Genomic DNA, 23,787 nt, shown 5'->3' on the forward strand with positions numbered 1-23,787 from the left:
ATCTATTAGACTGTTTATTTTGTATGTTTTTAAATATCACGTGACTAGCACAAGCGATCACTAACGGCAACTTTAAACGGACGTTTATAGAAGTTATCACAAGGGACTAAATTGGGATCGAAGATTTCAAGCAGGGACGAAATTGGGATTGCAAATGGCATTTAGGGACTATTTTAAATGATTTTGATTGAGAGGTATTAAAAAAAAAATGGTTAAACACAGGGATGAATTTGACAATTTTGTCGATATTTTTTAATGATAAACTTCGTTTTAAAAAAGGGGATGATTTTCACACACTGTTTTTGATCCTCACACACCCTTTTACCCTATTATTAGGGAGGAGTTCAAGTAAATTAGTGTGTAAGGATCAAAATACAGTGTGTGAGAATCATCTCCCTTTAGAAAATAGTAACAGAATGACCAAACGGGAAGCCGTTGTCACGAAATTTACAGGATATGAATCGCACGTGCCTCGTTGATAACATGCTTCGTGTTTCACTCTCAAACAAAATCATCATTTTCACATATAATCACAAAAAAAATCATTCCTTTTTGCATACGGGGTTCGTTTTCTTGATACCGTCTTTTCAAGAATCAAACTGGGTTGTGTGTATGCAATAAAGTAACCATTTTTATTCCACCAAATCATCAACGAAACAAAACCCTAGAAGATGGTGATGATGAACAGGCGTTTCTGGACAATTAATAGTTTGGTTGGTGCATTTCTTGATCTTTACATTGCATTTTTCTTACTTTTTGGATCAACAATCGCTTTAATTTCTATTAGATTTCTGGGTTTATTTGGTTTAAGCTTACCTAGTGCTTATAATCCTGAAAACCCTAATTCTGAATTCAAATCTTTATTAGTTGATTACCCAACTGATAAGATCTCTGCTGTTCAATACTCTGTTACTAGAAAGTTCCCTTTTGATTCTGTTTTCTATAGAGTTAATGAAAGTAATGGTTTAAATTTGGAAAGTAATAATAGTACTGTTATTGGTAATGGTATTGTTAATGATGAGTTTAGGGAATTAGAAGGTGAGGAATCATGTAGTTCGAAATCGAATGCTCGAAAACTTGCTGTAAATGAAACCGATGATTCTCATAGTAGGATCGAAAAGCAAAAAGATAAGGGAATTGATGTGAAAGGAAAAGGGGGTTTCAGTTATAGATTAAGAGGCAGTTTTCGACGTAGAAGAAAGGGTAGTCTTGATAGTGGTAGACACTCTTCTGTATCGTCTTCAACGAATTGGGTTACTTGTGTTGATCAACAAAGCAATAATGAGAATGAAACTGGAGATGGATTTCAAGAAAGTTGTAATTGTGAGTATTTTTTAATATTTTTTAGTTTGCTTATATAAACTGCTTATTTGCTTAGTGTGTTATTAAATGCATAAACGCTTTTGAGCGTTTTATTGAAGAATTTGGCACCTGTGCTTATTTGCTTATTTTAGGCAGAATAGGTAGTTTTCAATAACTAGTTTGAGATTTTACTATATTAAATTCATTATTCTAGATGGATTGAAAATTACAAATTTTTCTTTATAATGAAGTTTTTTTTTTTGGTTAGTGGCCACAAAGGGTATATTTTTTGGCCCCCAAGATTCGAACTTTTAGTTATATTCACCCATAAAGGCCAAGTCTTTACCCTTGTAATGAAGTTCATAAGTTGTTTTTGGTAAAGTTGATTATCTGCTTTAGCATAAGCAGATAACTAAGCAATCCCAACTGTCTCTTTTTCAATTTTTCATTAATTTTCTGGTATTCATGTTTAATTCTGTTGTGCTATTGGTTTTAGACGAGGGAGATGCTTCTATTGGAGTGGAGTTTGATAGCCCTAGTGATATTCTAAAACGGATTCCAGTTGACGAAGCTGATAAAGACAAACTGATCGTTATATTAAAACGAGAATTGGAAGAATCACATGCTATTCGCGCAGCGCTTTACGTTGAACTTGATAAGGAAAGAAACGCTGCTGCAACTGCTGCTGACGAAGCAATGTCTATGATTCTTCGTTTACAAGAAGAAAAGGCATCAATAGAAATGGAGTCGCATCAATATCAAAGAATGATCGAAGAGAAATCGGCTTATGATGAAGAAGAAATGAATATTTTGAAAGAAATTGTGTTAAGAAGAGAACGGGAAAAACATTTTTTGGAAAAGGAAGTTGAAGCATATAGGATGATGGTTCATGTTGAAAACGATCAATTTAGTAATCAAGATTCAACTGAAGATCCCGACTTGATGTTACATCGACTCAGCATGAACGTTTCCAACACGAAAGATTCGAACTTGTTTGAAGATGTTTACTTTTTAAAACAAGAGGAACCGGAAAAAACGATAGCCATTGTCGGGGAAGAAAAAGTTTTGGATACAGGAAAAGTTTTAGATACAGAAAAAGTTTTAGATGCAGAGTCACGTATATATGATGTTCATGTGATTGACCATGACCCAAAGTCAAGTGAAAAGTCCAAGGGAAATAAAAAGCAAAGTCGGAATGGTTCAGAGACTAGTAGTATGGGGTTGCCACCTGTCATCCCGAGGAGTAGTTTGAGAAGGTATTCCACGTCAGCATTGGATAATGAACGAACCAAACTTGATACTGAAGTTGAGTGTCTTAGGGAAAAGTTGAGGGTTGTTCAAGAAGGAAGAGAAAAACTTAACGTTGTTGTCGATAATCGTGAAAAAGAAAGCTTACAATTGCAGCTGTTGGAAGATATAGCAAGTCAACTTCAAGAGATTCGAATGTTGACTGAACCACGAACGGTTCGTCAAGCTTCTCTCCCTCTTCCATCATCTAAGGTGCCAAAAATTTGACTTTTTGTCTGTTGACTTGATTTTATTATTTGCATATGCATGAATACATACTGGTATGAATGTTTATTGGACACAAGTTTGTGTAAAAAGCTCTTTTAGGTTTTGAATATCAACGTAGTTCTGGACCTTCTGGTGTGTAAATTTCTAGCTTTTTAGGAAATTGAATTATAGTATCATCTGGTAATGTGCTATGTTTACGTCTCACATGATAATCTTGCAATTTGTGACATATCATTACAATGGAGTAGGATTGATTAGGAAATGTTGTTGAAATTCCCTAATTTGCCTCTGCTCACATTAAAATATATGTTGGTATTTATTGGCTTTTGGTAGTTTAGAGTTTAGACTAATATGCATGCATAGTAAGTAAAAGCATGATAAGGGTTGATCTTAAGTAAGCATTAAATATCAAGAATGGTCCCTGTGGTTTGTATCAGAAATCACCTGAACTATTTTTTCGTCAAGGATTGTCATGGTCTCTGTGATTTGCATTTGAATAACTGATGGTCCCCGTGGTTTGCATTTTGAATCACCTATGGTCCTTGTGGTTTGCATTTTTTCGTCAAAGATGGTCCCTGAGATATGCACTATAGGGAGCATCGGTGATTCAAAATGCAAAGCACGGGGACCATTCTTGATATTTTTTTGTATATTGAATATGTGATCATTATATGGTTTCTTCCCTTATTGGTTTAAGATTAATTTAAATATTAATATTATACAGAAAAAGTAACACACAATCCTTAATTAGAATTTTTGGATCATGGTATGCTTTTCATGAGGATATCACCTCAAAAAAGATGCTAGTATTACAAATGTATTCGAGTCTATGATACTTAATATGCTTTATGGTTGTGAATTTTAACCATTGTACACATTGTTTGTATGTGTGTTATATTTTTTATTTCTTTTTTACTTTAATTGAGCATATAGTAAATATCATAATGAAGATTTGAGGAAAACAATCGTAATTTTGCAGATTTCGACCAAGAAAAGGAGATGTCGAAGTGCTTCTTTAGGACACGCAAATAGCTCCTGAATTGATTAGTGAGATTTTGAAAGGTTTGAAGAACAGAGGAACAGAACAGAAGGATGTTAAAACTTAGTAGATTTGGTTTATTAATGTTTGTTATGTCTATATCTTGTGAATATTAGATTTGTTGCAGTGGGCATGTCTTGCATAAAACCCTTTTGTAAAGGGCCCAGGTTTGGCTATGAAAATGATTAGAATGATAAAAAGGTTATTTGTATTCTTATTCTGTATCTGTTTTCTTCGAGTCTGATCTTTGACTTTCAAAAGTCAAAGTCTAATGCTGTGAATCACATCTATTGCCATGTGATATGTGCATAAGGAAATCTGAGTATCAATAGTGTTGCAAAAGATGTGCTCCGTAATTCTAAAGGGTGAAAAAAAATGTCTTGCTATTTTTTTTTTTCACGTTTGTTTTATATACGCTATACTTTTCATGTTTCTACTCATCCTCTTAAGTCTCAATCATGATCAAGACAAGGATCAGCTTGATTTTTGGTGGGTTAGGGAATAGCAATTTTCATCCTTAATAAATTAAATATTATACTAATTATTTTTCCAACTAGTTAAGTGACATATTTTTATAATGCAAGTAATTATTAGATAAAGGAAGATGATACTTGCACCAATTCTAACCAAGCGTGAAAATACTCCGTGAGATGAGCTGGAATACATGTGACAGAAAGTTACAAAAATTAAAGCAGCGTGAGGCATTGATGGAAGAAGGCGTTAGTCGGGTAGGTGACGTAATCAGATGGCGGCGTGAGTCAGTAAACGACCAATCAGATTCTAGGACCCAATTTAATAAATATATATTATTATTATTATTAATTTTTTTTCTTTTTTCCTACTCAATTTCCAATCATATTTTACCACATCTCACCACAAATTTATACACTCAAATTTGACACTTCCTCTTTATTTAACTTCACTTCGTGACCTTGCCGCATCATTCAAAAAAGTACCATTTGACTACAGGTCACCGCAAGGGTTAGAAATGGTCTTACAATATCATTTTATATAAGGCCGTTTCAACAAGTGAAAATAACTTATAAAAATATCGTATAAGGCAAGGTAAAAAAAAGGGTTTGACCACCGTAAAAAATGACATGAACCTTGATACAATAAACGATCGTTGAACCTTTATAATATAGTATATTTTTTTTGTTAACTTTGATTAGTAAGTATTTGAATTACTAATAACATGGAAGATTTTAGTGATTTTTTACACAACGCAATTATTAACGCATCTATTGAAATTTATGTTGTTGAGAAAGTTAAAGTTTATTATGTTATTAGTAGTTAAAACCTGACAGGGTAGTGATAATAACCCCTCCTGGAAAGTACGATGTCTATATTGGTGGACGAGATAGTTCTATATTGGAATTTTGTTTCAAAATATACGGTTGAAACGTTATTTGAAATACTATCTGGAAAAAAACCAGGAGATCCATTCTATTTATAAGTTTGAAACGCTATCCGTAATTGGTCCAATTTCCTTGAGATCACAACCCGCACAAGTCACCATGGCGGCTACTAACATGATCACCCCTCAAGAACGCTTGTGATGCCTCGTCAAACGTGATGTCTTCATCGAAATCTTGCAAATCCATAAAAACACTCTTCTTCGCCACTTTCGTCATGAATTTTCTTTGGCGTCTCCGCAACCTTGACACCATCACCCTTGGACGCCACCACCAAAGATTTACCTTTTTGACATTGTTCCACTCGACCCGATAAGAAACTTTACTTCCCTTTCGAAGACACGGGAATGGCTTATTGCCACCAACCTCGCCACTTATATCCTCGACCAACAGATCATGCACGTTTGCCACGTTTACCTTTGGATATGAGGGACCACAAACTTCACTCCAACATATTCAAACCAATAGACAACAAACCAACTTTAATGTCAAGACACAACACCCAAATTAACACATCATCTTCACCTCCATCGAGACCCTTCGAACTAGCCAATCAGTCGACTCACCATCAGCTCCACATCTTTCTTGAACCTTCGAACCGCCAGACCTGCAACCTCCAAAAAAATCAAACCCGATACAACCACACACCCCAAACATATTCAACAACTCAAAGAGCCACCCCTTATTCACTGAGTGCATTTTGAATTGAGTAAAACGTCGATGTCAGAATTTCACCACTCGGACCCCCACATGAATCGTATAAAACGTCATAGTCCCAAAATCCACCGAGATACTTACCTCATTAACCCAAACTAGACCTACTCATTTTCGTCTCGACTAAATCGTAAATACATGATAAAAGCATTTTTTAACGGTAATATCGGCATCACCCAAATGAGACTTAACCACCTTCACTGTCATATGTCACTTACACACACGTTAGGAGGAAAACTAAATCGCAACAACTCTGACAATACAACTGAAGGTTGGGAAAACCTCCTGCGAGAAGCTAATTGCTGACAATACCAATTAAATCCAGATTCGTGAAATCGAATATGCGCCTACTCGACCCCCGTTGGCTACATATTAAAAACACAATTTCATCTCTGCCATGAAGTATCCACCCATGACACATTTCTCATATCGTTTTTTTTTTTTTTTTTTTTTTTTTTTTTTGGAGAGAAAAGGGGGGGGGGGGGGGGTAAAGGGGAGGGAGTTTTACTTGGCCGTGCTCTTGGATCGGTTTCAAGGTTTCCTCCCGGGCAGCGATGGGGGCGGGGTTATTATCGCTGCATCGGCATAGTCGAAACAGGAGATGATCGCAACGGGTGGTTAGTCTCTCTCGGGTAATTCCAATCACTGTTAAAAAAAAGTGGTATGATAAAATCATTTTTGTAATCTAACTTTTTATTCAAACTTTCATCACATGTAACAAACTCATGTCACATGTAGATAATGTCATTCATAATGTCACGTATAATATCAATCCAAATTATACTTGTTTTAAATTTGGGCGTTAAAACATTTTATAATGGCACTCTCTATATTTTTATGTCTAATGTAATATAACTTCATGCTAAAATACTTAAAAAGGACAATGCCAAAGTTCAAAATTATTGATTAGCAATTCCTATATGATTTGCATAAAGATATTCTTTGTAAATTACATGCCATAATATAAGCAATTATTGTTGCATTTTATTTGATCATTTAATGGTGATAAGATCAAAGAAAAAATAACCAACAAATAAATGGAGATAATTTAGTTAATAAATTTACCAAAATACCAATATATTCTCTTTCCAATTTGAATTCTAGAATTTAAAACCATTAAATTAAAGGGCACAAAAATACTTTCGTAACCAGTAATAATCATTCAACCTAATCATTCTCAATAGGCATCACCAATCTTAAATCTTAATTACATATTCAAAAACATTATATTCATACAAAAATTGCTAAAAATAATTCCATAAAAACATTTCTATATCTTAAAGTTCATTCACTACTAGCTTAATATCCAATTTTCCAATACTTTACATTACACCAATTATATAAACAAAAACAAACCCTCATCATTCCATTAAAAAGAAAGCATATTTCATATCCCATTTCTGCAAATTCCACCTTGTCACTATCTTTGGTAAGTTTTTATTCGTATTATTTTTTTCATCTGGGAATCTTACTTAAAGTTTGTATTTTTATTCATTTGTTTAATCAAGAATATGATTTCAATCTGACCCACATGAAGAAAAGAAAAAAAAACACTTAACCCCATCACTGTTCTATAGTATTTGTGTATTCTTTCATTATAAAACAGTAGGTTTTTATTGTTTTTGTATAAATCAATTTTTAATACTTCATTCACTCTAGTTAACCATAGATTAACAGATCTCTTTGGTCGTCTTTTTAGTTTCCTATTATTTTAGTTTTTACCAGTAATATTTTAATTAATTTCTTTATGTTTTTCGTAATAAAAATCAAATCTTGATTCCATTCTATCTTTTCTCAAATTACTCCAACGTATTTTATAATTTTTATTGATTTATATACACAAGATTACAACTTTTGGAGTTTTAAAGATTATTATTATTCTTAATTTTTTTATTTTTTATGCACATATCGATATTGATGCTAATGTTGGTTTATAACAATTTGAATTTTTGAAATGTCTTATTATATGAACACATTTACCAAGGTAGTTTTAATGTGTTTTAAATTTCAGAAAAAAGATATTGCAGTTGGGGTAGAATTTGGTTAACTTATGAGCATATAGTCTAAAAAAAGGGTTCTTAATTTATATTTGTAGTCCTGAATTGAAAGGGACTTTATTGATACATCATTTAAAGGAATCTATGGCTGTGATGAAACCTATTATCTTCTGGATAATACTTGGTATGAATTTGTAATACAGCAGTTTTGCATTTAGTTTAAGCTTCATTTCCATTTTTTTTTTTTATTTTTTTTTTTGTAAATTTTGTAATTTTCTGTTCTTAATGTCTAACTGATTTTAATTTTAAAAGATTATCTGTTACAGTTTAATCTCTAATTTGTTTCATCATATGTTGTGTCAAGTAAGAAAACTGTCGGTGACTCAGGTTGTTTGACGTTTGAGCAGGGCGATTTCGCAATGGCAGCATCATCATCTACCGAAAACAAGAGTGTAGTTCCATCGAAAGAGAAGTATCATTTATATCCGTATCCCGTTGCTCGATATGAAGATGTTGTTGCTAGTCCGAAGCTGTTTATGGATATACTCACGAAATTCCATGTGGCAATGGGGACTAAATTCAAGTAAGATTCAAGTCCTAACCCTTAGGTGAATTTGATGTTAGAAACTGATTCATAGAACACTTGTGGTAACCAATATGTTGTATGGGATAAGTATTTTGTTAGTTCATTTATGTATTAAGGATGGGGTGAGAATTAGGTTGTGTTTTGGATATTGTATTATTGTGACTTGAAGTTGTGCAGTGGCGGAGCTAGGTTTCGTAGTAACTGGTGTCACTCGTTAAAAGCTCAATTTTTTTTTTCTTCCACTAGATGGCTTATTTCAATGGTGCCACTCTAAAAAATTTACACTGTTCAATGGTAAAACCCAATTTTTTTCACTAGATGAGTAGATGGCTTATTTTACTGGTAGCACGTGCTACCGGGTGACCACCATATAGTTGTGATTATCAGTTTTTAGTGTTTAGAATAACAGATTCTCGTGCTGAATATTTATATTTACTCCTTATTATATGAAGGTCAAATTGTTAGTTTGTGATACGAAGTTTTATACCATACTGCATCAAAACTGATCATCTATGAATGTTTTTTTTTTTTTTTCCTTTTAATTCGATATGTCCCTGAACTTATGAATTGTCAGACGTTGTTGTGATACATTGCTCGTTGTAGGATTCCTATTGTTGGTGGCAGGGATTTGGACTTACATCGCCTATTTGTGGAGGTTACTTCCCGTGGAGGCATTAAAAAGGTACTGTTGATGCATTGTTGCAGAACTCAGAATTACTCGGCGAGTACTTGGTATTTTCAACTCGGGGAGTACTCAGCAAGTACTTGGTCAAATTCGGTCAAACTCAGATTTACTCAGAAAATCAGTCATAATTCTGCCAAAACTCGGAATTCCTCGAAACATGGGTCAAAACTCGGTCAATATCAGTCAAAGTCAAACTCGGTCAACATCCGAGTACTCCTCGAGTACTCTAAAAACTCCCGAACGAGTACTCTAGACTAGCGATTTTTGAAACTTTGTGTTGAATGATAATGTCATAGAAAATTATGTACTATCTTTTTAGTTATGTGTTTTAATTAATGGCTCAATGATGTTGAATTTAGGTTCTCGATGATAAGAAGTGGAGGGAAGTGACTAATGGCTTCAATTTTCCGCCGTCTGCAACGAATGCTTCTTTTATTTTACGGAAATATTATATGTCACTGATTCATCACTTTGAACAAGTTTATTACTTTAAGGCAAAAGCGTATACTCCTTTTGATACTGGTGTGTGCTAACAACCTTTTAACTTTTAGCAGTAATTACATTAAATTTAATTTTCTTAACATGTTGTATATTCAGATACTTGGCAGGGTGCAATAACATCCGGAATTAATATGCCTGAAATTCGAAATCCATCGCCAGAAGTTCAAGTTACTTCAATGAAGAGGCAGAGGATGACATCAGACGACTCATTATATAGAGGTCACTATACATTATTCAATGTTTGCTTTTGTTGCTTTGTTAAGCTTTAATGATTAAATAATCAGCTGATTCAGCGTTTGAGAAATTTGGTTTTTTAATAGATGAATAGATAAAATGATCATATAGGATGAGAAAAAAATACTTGAAGGCTTCTGATTTGTGAGTTGAAATCTTTTGTATTTGATTAATAAGTTTTGTTGCTTTTAATCTAAGGGTGCGTTTGATAAAACTCAATGATTAAGCGCTAAATGATTCATAAATCTGAATGATTCATAAATCTGAATGATTCATAAATCTCAAAGATTCAAAGGTTCTAAATAAATTTGGTTATGAATGAAAATGAGTTGTTTTGAAAAAACAATATAAATGATATAAAAGTACCATATAAACATTTTACAAAATAAAAAATTAAATATACTTGTTTGATAAGTGTTATGGATATTGTTTAATTAGTACAGTATATTATTGAAATTTTAACTGCTTAATGGTTAAGAGATTGTTTCGACTCTAAATGGTTCAACGAACCAGAGGTCAGAAACAAACGCGCTAGATGCTAAATGGTTCAACATTCAGTGCTCAACCATTCTATTAAGTGGCAAACAAACACACCCTAAGTTGCATCCTTTTTGTGATAAGTTAGGTAACCCGGTTTGGTCGCTTACATCTGAGCAAAAATAACAGGGAAAACCTCCTCCGTTTTTAATGTTTAGCAGGAGTGCAGGACTAGAAATAACTATTGATTGTAACAATGCAGGTTCTGTTGAATCACCAATAGGTTTACCCGTCTCTGGAATAATCGATGGTAAATTTGAAAGTGGGTATCTTTGTACGGTGCGAATAGGAGGCGAGCAGCTACAAGGGGTTCTTTATCAAACTGTGCAAACCACATCATCTAATCAAATGATACCAAATCATGCTGGTGTAGTAACCATGGATGCAACTCAGGGATCAACCATGGTTAGCTGTAGGCGTAGACGAAGAAAGAAATCTGAGATGAGAAAGAGGGACCCGGCTCACCCGAAACCTAACCGAAGCGGCTATAATTTCTTTTTTGCTGAACAACATGCCAGGCTCAAATTACTTCACACCAGCAAGGATCGAGCCATCAGCAGAATGATCGGTGAAGAATGGAACAAATTAACTGAGTCTGATAAGGCGGTGAGTAGAAATGTAAAACGGGCGGGTTTTGGGAACTGGTAAAAGATGACTACTTTTAGTGTCTGTTGACATGGTTACTTGTGTGTTGACCAGGTCTGTTAAATTTGATTACTAAATTTCAGTGTTGCAGAATTGGCGAGTACTTGATTTTGTAGCACAGGAAGTAATCGGTCAAACTCGGTTAAAACTAGGGATTATTCGGAGAAGCGGCCAAAACTCGGCTAAAACTGGGAAAATCAGTCAAAATTGGTCAACATCCATCCGAGTACTCCCTAAAAAGTCCCGACCGAGTACCCTTCGAATAGCGATTTTTGCAACCTTGCTGAATTTATACTAATAGAACAATAATCTAATTTTCTGAATAAAGTATAAGTATATTAGATGGGTTTTTTTTTTTTTTTTTTTTTTTTTTTTTTTTTTTTTTTTTGAATAGCGAGATTGGAATCACTTTTTTTGAATAGCGAGATTGGAATCACTAACGGGGTATATTAGATGGGTTAATTCATCAAACATGTAAACCTGATACTATGGGCAACTTTTGACCCGTTTGAACTGTTTGCCTGTTTGAACTGTCTTGTTTATAAGCAACTTTTGGAATCACTAACGGGGTATATTAGTGGCCAGTGGGGTATATTAGTGAGTATGCAGCATGATGTTTTTTTTTTAATATTTTTTTTTTTTGTTCATGTTGTGGATTGTTTTAGGTTTACCAAGAAAAAGCGGTGAAAGATAAGGAAAGATACAAAAGGGAAATGGAGCATTATAGAGAAGGTTTCAATAAAGGACAAGTTTTAACCAATGCACTACCTGTATCACAACACTATTATATGATGGATAATACGAGTATGATCGGTGTCAAAAACAATGGTGGAATTGCAAATCAAGTTCAGGACACAAATTCCGAGTTTTCGGATGCTGATGACGATAGCAGCTTTGAAGATGAAGAGAAAACTGCAGTTAAAGAAGACTCGAATCTTGAAATGGAAGCAGAAAACATCGACATAGAAATGAAGCCACAGGAGAAAATATTAATCTCATTAAATATCGAAGATGACCAGTCGGTGTTTTTTGGATCTGGTCAACAAAAGTCAATGTATGTCCAAGAGAATGAATCATCGCGTATACATGAAATTGAAGTGAAGCAAGATAGGAAGAGTCCTGATGATGAACATATTATTCCTGATATATATAAGGGAAACGATACGAAAGAGTGAAAAAAAGAAGGTAAAAAAACTGTTTTTTGATCAAGATGTCGTAATGAAGCAAAAAAAGCAGGGAGAAAGTAAAAAAAGCGAATCGATAAACGATCGTTTCTTGATCTATATTTTTGACAGGGGAGAAATAGCAGTTTTAGTGTTTCTGTTAATGCGATTAGTTTGGTGATAGCAGTAGTGTCTATTCAGTTTACGGACATATTCTTTTGCTCGAATTCGAACCTATTCAAAGCTATGTGTTTTGATTTGGACACATCTGACTTCTTTCTTATTATTATTTTTCAGTTTATGAGTTTTTGCTTAACAGAAATGAATGGTAGTGTAAAAGATAAAAGGAATGTTTGTGTTATTACAATTTAAACTAAAAGTTTTACACTATTTTTTAGTTGAGTTTTAGACTAAAGCTGGGAGTCAGATTATTTTATACAATAATTTATGCCCAAATTTTCTTTTCCTTGATATTTTTTTCAACCTGGAGAAACATAAATGTAATTATCATTTTTGTTACATCTTTATCTTCTTTGGAGCATTTCAAGTGTGAAGGGAGTTCATAATTATTTAACACCTAAATTTTAATATTATTTTTAAATTATATTAAAATCATTTATTAAACAACTATATTGTAGTAGTTTTTATTAATGTCATAAATTAATAAGATGATTTTTACTTCATTCACTTTCGTTGTCAAAAATTATAATCAAACATGTTATTAACATACAGAAGCAACTTCATTCAGAACATATGAATCATTTAAATTATGAACCATTCATCGATTCATTCAATTTTATCAAACACGTCCCAAGTGTTTCTTACTTATCAGTTTTCCAATGTTCTCATAAGTGTTCCACTCTGGATTTAGGGTTTTGAGTTTAAGAATCTAAACTCAAAACACTAAACCCTAAACTTAAACCTTAAAACTCTAAAATGGGTTAAATTCAGAAACAAAACTTATTTCGAGTAGTTCTAACAAAAACATAGTAGTTCTAACAAAATTGGAAGAATTCAAACATGTTCTACAGGTTTATGTTCTACATTTTTTTTTGTAAAAAAAAAAAAAAGGTGCACCGAAATTTATGTTTGAACAAAATCAAAATTGTTCGCCCGTCCTCTGTTTTTGTTCGATTTGCGAGTTTCCAAAATACTCTCCAATTTGAAGTTCTCAGGGGATCCTCACTATGTGTGTGTGTGTGTGTGTATATATATATATTTAATCAATAGGGAAGCACTTTTTTTGGGGGAAAGTGATGGGAAGTAATTTTTTTTCGTTTTATGAAAAAACTTTGTTCACGAACATTATAGATTAGATGAAAATATGAACATTTAAAAAAGACACTTTGTGATGAATGTCATTATTTTGGCGGGAAAACGCTCGAAGAAAAAAATAAAAACATTCAATGCATTGAATGTTTTGTTGCTGAGTTTTTTTAAGGGGTTAGAAATTAGGGTTTAGAAATTAGGGGGTTATAAATTAGGGTTTAGCTATTAAGGTTTAGAAATTAGGGTTTAGAAATTAGGGTTTAGATTGAATATTTTAACACGAACGGTTTAGAGTTTAGGGTTTCGTGTTTAGGGTTTTAGGTTGAGGGTTTACGGAGTAAACCCGGAAACCCAAAACCCTAAACCCTAAACTCTAAATCGGGCTAAATTCGAAAAAAACACTTCACACAAGATGAAAATAAAACGATGCAAATAAACTCAGCAGCAAAACATTCAATGCATTGAATGTTTTAATTTTTTTATTCGAGCGTTTTCCCGTAAAAAAATGACATTCATCACAAAGTGTCTTTTTTAAATGTTCACATTTTCATCTAATCTATAACGTTCGTGAACAAAGTTTTTTCAAAAAATGAAAAAATAAAAAAAAATAATTTACTTCCCCCTCCCCCAAAAAAGTGCTTCCCTCTTGATTATGACTATATATATATATATATATATATATATATATATATATAGTAGAGGGATCAAATGATTACTTTTTTGTGTGAGAACCCTGAGAACTGAAAAATACACTGAAATTCGAGCAAAAAAGGGGAAATTCGAGCAAAAATGGGACACGGACGAACAAAAAAGAGCAATTCGAGCAATAAATAGGACAAGGGCGAACAAAAAAGTGATATTCGAACAAAAAAAAGGTGGGCGAACAATTTTGTGTTCTACATTTTTGATAGTCGAACAAAAAAATGTAGAACACATGGGTAGTCGAACAAAAATGCTGATATTCGAACAAAAATGTGTTATACATTTTGAAATTCGAACAAATTTTTTTTTGCTCGAATATGAATTTTTTGTTCGTCCGTGTTTTTGATTTTTGCTCAAATTTTTTTTTTTCTCGCCCGTACACATTTTTTGCTCGAATTTCAGTGTATTTTGAGTGTTTTTGAAGTTCCTAGAGTTCTCACACTAAAAAAGTTCTCACTAGATCCTCTCCATATATATATATATATATATATATATATATATATATATATATATATATATATATATATATATATATATATATATATATTCGGAGAGGTTCAAACGAAAATTAATAAAGTGCGAGAACTGCGAAAATCAATTTTGACAATTGATCAAATATGTTATAGTAAATATAATTTAACAATTATTTTAAATTGAGAAGGGTAAACTAGTAAAATTAATATTATTATAAAATTTTGGAAAAATTGTTTGAAAATGCATTAAACTTTTACCAAATTGTATGCATTCAATTTTCAAAAGTCCTATTGTATGCATTAAACTATTTTAATTGTTATATTGTATGTATTAACTATTAAGTAACTTATTTAGAAGGTATCAAGTTAATATGTAGAAAAAGTTTATGACTGGTCCCTAAACTTAACATCCATTAAACGTTTACATTAAATCTTATATCCTCCACTCACATCTTTATCGTTAAAAAAATAAAACTTTAAAAAACTCTAAATTGTTATAAAATATCTAGATTGTGTTATAAAATATCTAGATTGGATGTTAATTTTATTATTATTATATTTCTTGCATAGTAATATTTTATACTATAAATAGACATGTATGGTAACCATTTAAGGTGTACCATTTCTCTTGAAATATCAATATCAATATTTCTTCTCTCCTTCTTCTCTCTTTTTCTCTCTTTGTTCTTATAACCATTAAAGGTAGTTATAAGCCTACTGAATTATAACACGTTATCAGCACGAAGAGCTTAGTGTAATCAAAGGATATCTCAAACGATCACAAGTCAGTGATCAAGGTATGAAATTATTAATAATTTTCAGACTCGAATATATCAAACTTCTACTAACATTTTGAACTACTAATTTTTATTAAGTTCTTAGTGCATTTGTATTGTTCTTATTATATGGTTGGCTCTGCCACCTAAATTATATATGGTCGACACTGTCGCCTAACTATCATTTATGTTTACTAACTCTTATTAACTTCACTAACATTTATATTTATGTTATTTAAGTTATATATGGTCGGTTATACCACCTGAATTATATTTTCTGTAATCTAACTCCTATTAACTTCACTAACATTTATATTTATGTTATTTAAGTTATATATGGTCGGTTATACCGCCTGAATTATATTTTCTGTAATCTAACTCTTATTAACTTCACTAACATTTATATTTATGTTAATAAGACCTCATGATTGTACGCAACACGTCATTTGACAACACGGTACTTTATGTACGCAACACGTCATTTGACAACATGGTACCGTGGGTCGAAATTAATTCCGATCAATACGAATACGATGAGGTCTTTATATGTTATCTAACATTTATGATTACTTATGCAATTAATCATTATTTATTTCATGCATACTAATGTTTATTCTTAAATTTATAATCTTAAAAGTTAAAATAAGAAAAAGTAGTTTGTATTTTTGTGACGATCGCTCCAAATCCATATGGACGAACACGTCATTAATTGATTTCATTGCGAGGTATTTGACCTCTATATGATACGTTTTGTAAACATTGCATTCTTTTGAAAAGGCGCACCATAAATGAATATTTAAATCAAAGGTTTTCGACATATGATGATTTTTACATATAGACAATCACCATAAATAATAGTTTACAACAGTATTTCCGTTGACAATGCAGTCAAAATAAGATACATGGTGATGATTTGGTAAATGCAACGTTTCCTTGAAAATATGTCATGTAAGACTCCATGCACATAGCTTGTCTAACATCTAAGCAAACAGCGGAAGACTTCTAGGAAACCTGAGAATAAACATGCTAACAAGTGTCAACACAAAGGTTGGTGAGTTCATAGTTTTAATATTACACATAATCCGTATATCAATGTGGATTACAAAAGTTCAGTTGTTTTATTCAAAACGTTTATCAATAGGTTTTACATAAAAGGTGGATCACAAGATTTCAGTTGTTTCATCCGAAACGTTTATCAATCGGTTCTACAAAATTGAGCACCCTGGTAACTAAACTTTAATGCTTATATAATTTGTACCCTTTGTATAATCATCTTAATAATACACGCAAACCAACGTGTACGCTTCTCAAATAGCATACGTCCGTTAAAAGGCTAGTGCTCTAGCTCGGACGGGGATATCAAGCCCTATGGATCCATATACTACTACTCGCGCCCACCAGTTCTTATAACTGGCAGTTACTAGTTACCAAAGCTAAGGGATTTTCGGTTCAAACTCAGTGTAGAATTTAGTATGTACTTGTATCCATTGTGTTTAAAATAAAGTGCATGTATTCTCAGCCCAAAAATATATATTGCAAAAACAATTAAAAAGGGAGCAAATGAAACTCACACAAAATCAGTTTTAGTATTTGTATCCATTTAGTAAAATAGATATAAAATCATTGCATGTATTCTCAGCCCAAAAATATATTGAGTAAAAGGGATCATATGAAACTCACTGTTTAATATTGATATACAATATTGTAGGAAAGCATGTAGACGCATCGGAGATAATAAACACGAGGTTTGATTCACAAAAATACCCCCGAACATTACCCATAACCTCCTTGGCAATAACCCATATTTTCCTTAGCTCTAGCTCGCTCGGAAACTCGTTTTGAAAATTACTTGGACAGTACTCCGTCGTAATATTTTATGTACATTATTATTTTTGTATCGCAAAAATAATAATAATAATAATAAGATTAATAATAATCTTAATAATAATAATAATAATAATAATAATAATAATAATAAATATTATACGGAGTAATATATATTTGTGTATGTGTGTTTGATTTTTTTATTCGAGCGAAACACCTGAATTTATAGTACCTGGCCTGGAATCTGGAGTCATGCGACTCGCATGGAAATGGCCTTCTGGCCATGCGACTCGCATGAGGACCAGGGACAGCTCACATTGTTTTGGCTCCTAGCTTGTCGACATAATATAAAATAAATATAAATATAATATATATAATTTAAATTAATTAATTATATATTATATTAAATTCACGTGCATAGTTGACTTGTAATTTTTGTTCCGATAAGTCGTACGTTGTCACTCGACTTATGTCCCGGTTCCGGTTTTTCGAACGCCCTTTCGTACGCTGAGAAAACTTGTACTTTACGTTTCGTGAATCGTACCTTTGTCAAAATATAGTCTTAAATCATCCATAAAATATACCACTGTAGCAAAGTTACTGTAGCAAAGTCAATTTTTACTGTAGCAATTCACTGTAGCAAAGTCAATTTCACTGTAGCAATTCACTGTAGCAAAGGCAATTTTTACTGTAGCAAATAGTGATTTTCGAAAACACTGTAGCATTTTGGGTACTTTAGCAATTTGAAAATGTTACTATCGTTTACTAAATAACTTGAAATTATATATATGTATATATCTTTTTAATATACATAAATCAGTTTTTAAATACACATTGGAAGTTATTTATAAATAAATTTTAATAATAAATATTTCAACTTATCATATATATTCAAATAGATATTTAAACCAATAAGTTTAATGTACGGTATCAAATAATTAATACATTGTTACCTTTTCAAGTTATAGTATATATGTATCTATTTACATATAATTGTTCGCGAATTGTCGAAAACAACCGAAGGGTATTTAAATATATAAAAGTAGTTCAAAAATTTTGAGATTCAGTTTTACAGACTTTGCTTATCGTGTTGAAAATGTTAATCATACAAAGATTAAGTTTAAATTTGGTCAGAAATTTTTGGGTCATCACAATTTTTATTAAAAGTAAATCTTAAAAGTTAAAATAAAAAAAAGGAATGGTAAAATGGAGTAGTTTTTTTTGTCAAAAATGAAGTATTGAAAATGAAGTGGTCTCCTTCTATAATTAAAAAAAAAAATTGTACCTAATTGCTATTATCTGCCCTCGTATTTTTTTTTCCTTCTTTTCCTTACTTTATCTCAAAAACCGAAATTCCTTTTTTTGATAAGTCTTGGACCGAGACAACTACTCATCAGATGGAATTTAATCATACACGTTTAAGAGGGTGTTTGGGGTAGCGTTTTGAGAAAGATTTTTTGATTATTACGTTTTATAAACGTAAAAAAATTGATTTTTAGTGTTTGGCAATTAATCTTTGAAAAGTGATTATGTACGTTTAGGAAGCATCAAAACGCGGTTATGAAACAGTAGCACTCAGCATACTGCACCAAAACGCAATAAAATTCTAGAGTCAAAATTACTTAAATATCCTAAAAAGAATTAGTCATGTTTTTTTTAATGGGTACAACAAGGGTATTATTAGGCACTAAGAAAGAGAGCAAACATGATGGCTAATGAATTCAAACTTGATTACCCTTCGGTGGTAGTATATATAATTTGATTTATTACGGTATTGTCATGTCTTTAAAATATATTATTTGATATAAGATATCCAATAATTTGACATTACGATGTCTATCTTAGTCATTTTAGTCATTAATTATTGGATTTCAAATATCTAAAAAAATGAATATTTAATTATTGCGATATCAAATATTATAATCAAATCCAAACACTATTTATTTACAACACGTTTTGCTGCAGCTGATTATTTAATTACAATTATTTAAAACGCATAATCATTTTTTCAAATCGCAAATCCAAACACCCCCTAAATAAATCTAGTGTTAAAGGCAAGTGGGGGTATCAAAGAATTGAAGTGGAAACATGTACGTGTAAAACAAGTCAAGCGAAAGAGGTCCCTACTACCTTATTAAACTAATTGGGTGCCAAATTGTTTAATGGCAAGATTCATTTTTGGTTGGTTGGGTCACGGATTTTAGACAAGCTTTATGGGCAGATTTTTTTTATTGCAAGAGGGAAAAAACTTTTTTCCAAACTTGTCAAATATTTTGTTAAAAACGTGACCGTTGAAAAAAGGAGATTGAATAATAAAACTTAAAAAACATTTTTTTTTTTTGAGTGTGCATCAAAATGGCCCATTTAATAACGGGGAGTTAAAAAGATAGTCAAAATTATTTCAACGAACAAGGGTTCAATTGGATGTTTCTTAAAAAAATAAATAAATAAAAAAAATCCGCGGGTACGGGTGATGGATCCAATAAATCCGCATCCACGACCCGCGGGTGTCATCCCTAATTGTGACGAGTACAAATCAACTAAAAGTCTAAAAGATAAATGCTCTTATAGGGACCAAATGTTCACAATAATTGCCTAAGCTAGATATGAAACAAATAGTTCATTAAAAAAAAAAAGGTCGTTGTGCGTTTTCGAGATGATAGCCGAAATACACTTACAAAAGTAGGTCAGCCGTCAATTCTTTATGGCCATATCAACGTAGATCAACAAAATCATTTATGGTTTTGATAAAAGATTAATTGAAAATTAAATTTTTTTTTTTTTGAATTCTCGGTAACAAAAGCAAAGGTTGTTTTTGGTTGCCACAACAAACAAGACAGAGGTTGTTGACCTTTGTTGTTAAACATGGCACAAGTGAACAATAACAATAGATTATTGTTTTTGAAAAGAATAATGATGCGTTAATTTAATTGTATAAAATAAAATTAAAGAAAATGGTTTTCATTGATGACTATGAACAAACGCAAACAAAGTGTTTGTGGTATTTGGTGATTAAAAAAAAAGTGCATCTAAAGCTTCTACTGAAAATAATATGCATCTAAAGCTTCTACTGAAAATTAATGTGCAAGGTACAACATATAACTATATGGTAAAATTCATTTGAGCCTTCGGAGTCACAAGTATATTATGTATATATATTACTCAATTAACAAAATAGTAAATCGAAATTAATTCATATGAATAGTAAAACGAAATTAATTAATTTACTATTCACATAAAAAAGCGCATATGATGAAAAGCGCATCGCATATGATAAAAAGCGAATTTGATGAAAGCACAGCGCATATGATGAAAAGCGCATATGATTAAAAGCGCATATGGTAAAAAACACAGCGCATATGATTAAAGGCGTATATGGTGAAAAGGATATATGATAAAAAAGGCACATATGGTGATTAATGAAAAGTATATTGTGAAAAAGAATCACAAATGTTTCTTGAAAGAATTCAAGGTAAGATATATGAACCAATTCATCCATCATGTGAACCATTTTGATATTTCATGGTTCTAATAGACGCATCTAGCGGATGGTCTCATATTTGTATGTTATCGAGCCGTAATATGGCATTTGCAAAGTTTCTTGCATAAATTATTAAATTGAGAACACATTATTCTGATTACACCATTAAAAGGATGAGACTTGATAATGCTAGTGAGTTAACATCTCAAGCATTTAATGATCATTATATATCTACAGGGATTGTTGTTGAACATCCAGTTGCTCATGTGCATACACAAAATTGGTTTAGCTGAATCAATAGATAAACGCTTGCAGCTAATAACTAGACAATTGATAATGAGTACAAATCTCTCAATATTTATATGTAGACATGTAAATTTACATGCTGCGACATTAATTCGCATTATACCATGTGGAAGTCATAAATATTTTCACTTAATACTTGATTTTGGCCAAGAGCCAAATATTTTCCACCTTAGAACATTGGTTGTGCAGTGTATGTTCCAATTGTATCACCACAAAACAATAAAATGGTTCTTCAAAGAAAGATGGTAATATATTTTGGATATAAAACATCTTCAATCATAAGATATATTGAACCCATGATGGGTGATGTTTTTACAGCACGCTTTGCTGATTGTCATTTTAATAAAACATTGTTCCCTAGATTAGGGGGAGAAATAAAAATAAAATGATGCTTCATGATGTGAACATCAATTAAGGTATATTGAACTCGCACAAAAGAATGTGAAACGAAAGTTCAAAAATAATGCATATGCAAGAACTTGCAAATTAATTACTTTATGCATTTACAGATAAAAAAAAAGTGACCAAATCATATATACCAGCTATAAATGCTCCAGCTCGAACTGAAATTCCAAAAGCTGGCAATAATGTCACTGTTGAGTCTTTGCCACGCATCAAACGTGGAAGATCAATTGGTTCCGAAGATAAAAATCCTCGAAAAAAAAAATCAGCTGATAATGAGGTAAAAGAAAGTGTTCAAGAAGAACCACAAATCAATATTCCTTCTGCAGAGGATATTGATAAATGTAAATACTAAAATTGCGATAAAATTATGCAATATTATGGAACCAAAATGAAATTAAAATCTCTATGAGATATTTTCATATAATGTTACAATGACATCATGAATAAAGATGATGATCTGAAACTAAAATCTGTCATTGAATATACAAAGTGGACATGATTGAGCTCAATGGAAAGGAGCAAGACGAGCTAAATTAGAATCGTGTAGCGACCCCGACAAATCGTCAAGTGACGGCGTCGTCTACGTGGGTCCCATTACCTGGTCATAAGTCTTTATGACAACGTTTGACCAAAATATGTCGCCTTCATTTCAAAATAAAGATTTGTTTCAAAGTATACAAGAATTGTTCAACCAAAAGTTAAGTTACAACGTTATAAGTACGATTGAAATCTAGGCGACACGGTTTAAAGTAAAGTCAAAAGACGCTCCATGAAATGCATGTATACTCGACATCCAATGCAAGTATCAAATAATGAGCGGAAGCATGTTTCACATAGCGTTCAAAGACCTGAGAAAAACATAGAAATCTGTCAACGAAAACGTTGGTGAAATCATAGGTTTAAGTAAGTAAGTACAAGTGAACCACAAGATTTGCATCAATGAAATAATAGTAATACATTCCAAAAGTTTGTTTCACGAGCACCCAATTATCAAAGCTTAACATTCCTTCCATTGTATACCCCATCACTTAGTGCTAGAACAAACACTGATTCTCGAAAATATATTTCATCCGTAGACGGTAGCGAACCGTCAAGGATGAGGGTTGTCAACCCATATGGCCATATAACATAAGTTCTCGCTTACACCCGGCAAGTGTAACTAATGATAATCGAATTGAGGATTTTTGTTCTAAACTCGTATGTAGAATGTTTGTTTTCCCGTTCTTGTGTTCACTTAGTTCAAAAGAATCGTTTATGTTTTCTCATCCCAATATAAGTTCAAAAAGAGTAAAAGTGGGACTATGATCTCACCTTGAGTGCGAGAGTTATAAAAGTACTTCAACAAGTAAACGCGTGCAAAGACAAGGCTAGTCTTGACCTAAACATATAGGTTATATCAATAATGGTAACCACAAACGGTCAAAGATGTTCAATTAGTCCTATGGCTCGTTACGACTCGATTAATATAGCATGTGAATCAATTTGTCAAGTTTCATGCACGATACAAGTAGTTAAGTATGTTAGAACGATTGTATAATCGTTTGGTTATGTTTGACTAAAAGTCAAACTTGGTCAAAGTCAAAGTCAACGGGGTCGGGTCGGGTATCCGACAATTTTCCCATGATGAGAAATCATTTATGAGCAGAATGGCCAAGTTTCATGTTAATCGGAGTTACGGTTAAGCGGGAAACATTTTGTGAAAGGAAAAATAAAAACAAAAATGAGCTGGGCATATGCGCGGCGCGCAATGGGTTGCGCGGCGCGCACCCAGTGCAATTTCTGGTCAGAACTCAACCAAGAAGGCAAGCATCTGAGATTTCTGATTCTGCGCGGCGCGCGGGTAAATGCGCGGCGCGCAATACCTGGGAATCATGCAGTTTGCAGAAAAAAAATGGTCCAAGTCACGAACCAAAACTCAAATTAACATATTTTATGAACCGAAAACATCCAAAATGCATACTATATATCGTTGGAAAGGTAATTTGACAAGGAAAACAACTAAACACGTTTCATCAAACAAAAACATCAATTTCAATAACCGATTTTCCGTCAAGTGATCATTACGAATCCATTTTCAAAGTTTCAAGTTCATCAAATGCATTTTGAGTTTCGGGAAACCAATTCACACATATGATATGCCGTTTTGAAGGTAATGGAGCATACATTACTACTAAACACTAACAATTAACATTCCATGACATTCAAGCATCCAAAAATT

General features: G+C 32.4%; 2 protein-coding genes across 3 annotated transcripts; both read left to right on the forward strand.

Annotated features, from left to right (window-relative positions):
• Nucleotides 1-437: 437 nt before the first annotated feature.
• Nucleotides 438-4,069, forward strand: LOC139862425 (uncharacterized). The gene is made up of 3 exons (XM_071851025.1): nt 438-1,323; nt 1,799-2,802; nt 3,797-4,069. Exons 1-3 carry the CDS (start codon nt 672-674, stop codon nt 3,854-3,856), a joined length of 1,716 nt encoding a protein of 571 aa, XP_071707126.1. The 5' UTR covers nt 438-671; the 3' UTR covers nt 3,857-4,069.
• Nucleotides 4,070-7,299: 3,230 nt separating this feature from the next.
• On the forward strand, nt 7,300-12,678 carry LOC139861766 (high mobility group B protein 15-like). 2 transcript variants are annotated; one of them, XM_071850273.1, is made up of 7 exons: nt 7,300-7,414; nt 8,390-8,565; nt 9,172-9,250; nt 9,613-9,775; nt 9,851-9,973; nt 10,728-11,131; nt 11,836-12,678. In XM_071850273.1, the coding sequence occupies exons 2-7, from the start codon at nt 8,402-8,404 to the stop codon at nt 12,343-12,345; spliced, it is 1,443 nt and encodes a 480-aa protein (XP_071706374.1). In that variant the 5' UTR covers nt 7,300-7,414; nt 8,390-8,401; the 3' UTR covers nt 12,346-12,678. The 2 variants fall into 2 exon arrangements, with proteins under 2 accessions (XP_071706374.1, XP_071706373.1); XM_071850272.1 differs by lacking the exon at nt 7,300-7,414 and adding an exon at nt 8,003-8,166.
• The last annotated feature ends 11,109 nt before the right edge of the window (nt 12,679-23,787 follow it).

The sequence above is a fragment of the Rutidosis leptorrhynchoides genome, chromosome 8 (genome assembly GCF_046630445.1).
Source record: "Rutidosis leptorrhynchoides isolate AG116_Rl617_1_P2 chromosome 8, CSIRO_AGI_Rlap_v1, whole genome shotgun sequence".
NCBI classification, from domain to species: Eukaryota; Viridiplantae; Streptophyta; class Magnoliopsida; order Asterales; family Asteraceae; genus Rutidosis; species Rutidosis leptorrhynchoides.

Excerpts from the sequence above, each read along its gene's own strand:
- LOC139862425 (XM_071851025.1), top strand. The coding sequence starts at position 672 with ATGGTGATGATGAACAGGCGTTTCTGGACAATTAATAGTTTGGTTGGT. Across the intron at positions 1,324-1,798 it reads ATTTCAAGAAAGTTGTAATT|ACGAGGGAGATGCTTCTATT; the intron begins GTGAGTATTTTT and ends TATTGGTTTTAG. Across the intron at positions 2,803-3,796 it reads TCCCTCTTCCATCATCTAAG|ATTTCGACCAAGAAAAGGAG; the intron begins GTGCCAAAAATT and ends GTAATTTTGCAG.
- LOC139861766 (XM_071850273.1), top strand. The coding sequence starts at position 8,402 with ATGGCAGCATCATCATCTACCGAAAACAAGAGTGTAGTTCCATCGAAA. Across the intron at positions 9,974-10,727 it reads AGACGACTCATTATATAGAG|GTTCTGTTGAATCACCAATA; the intron begins GTCACTATACAT and ends GTAACAATGCAG. Across the intron at positions 11,132-11,835 it reads TAACTGAGTCTGATAAGGCG|GTTTACCAAGAAAAAGCGGT; the intron begins GTGAGTAGAAAT and ends GGATTGTTTTAG.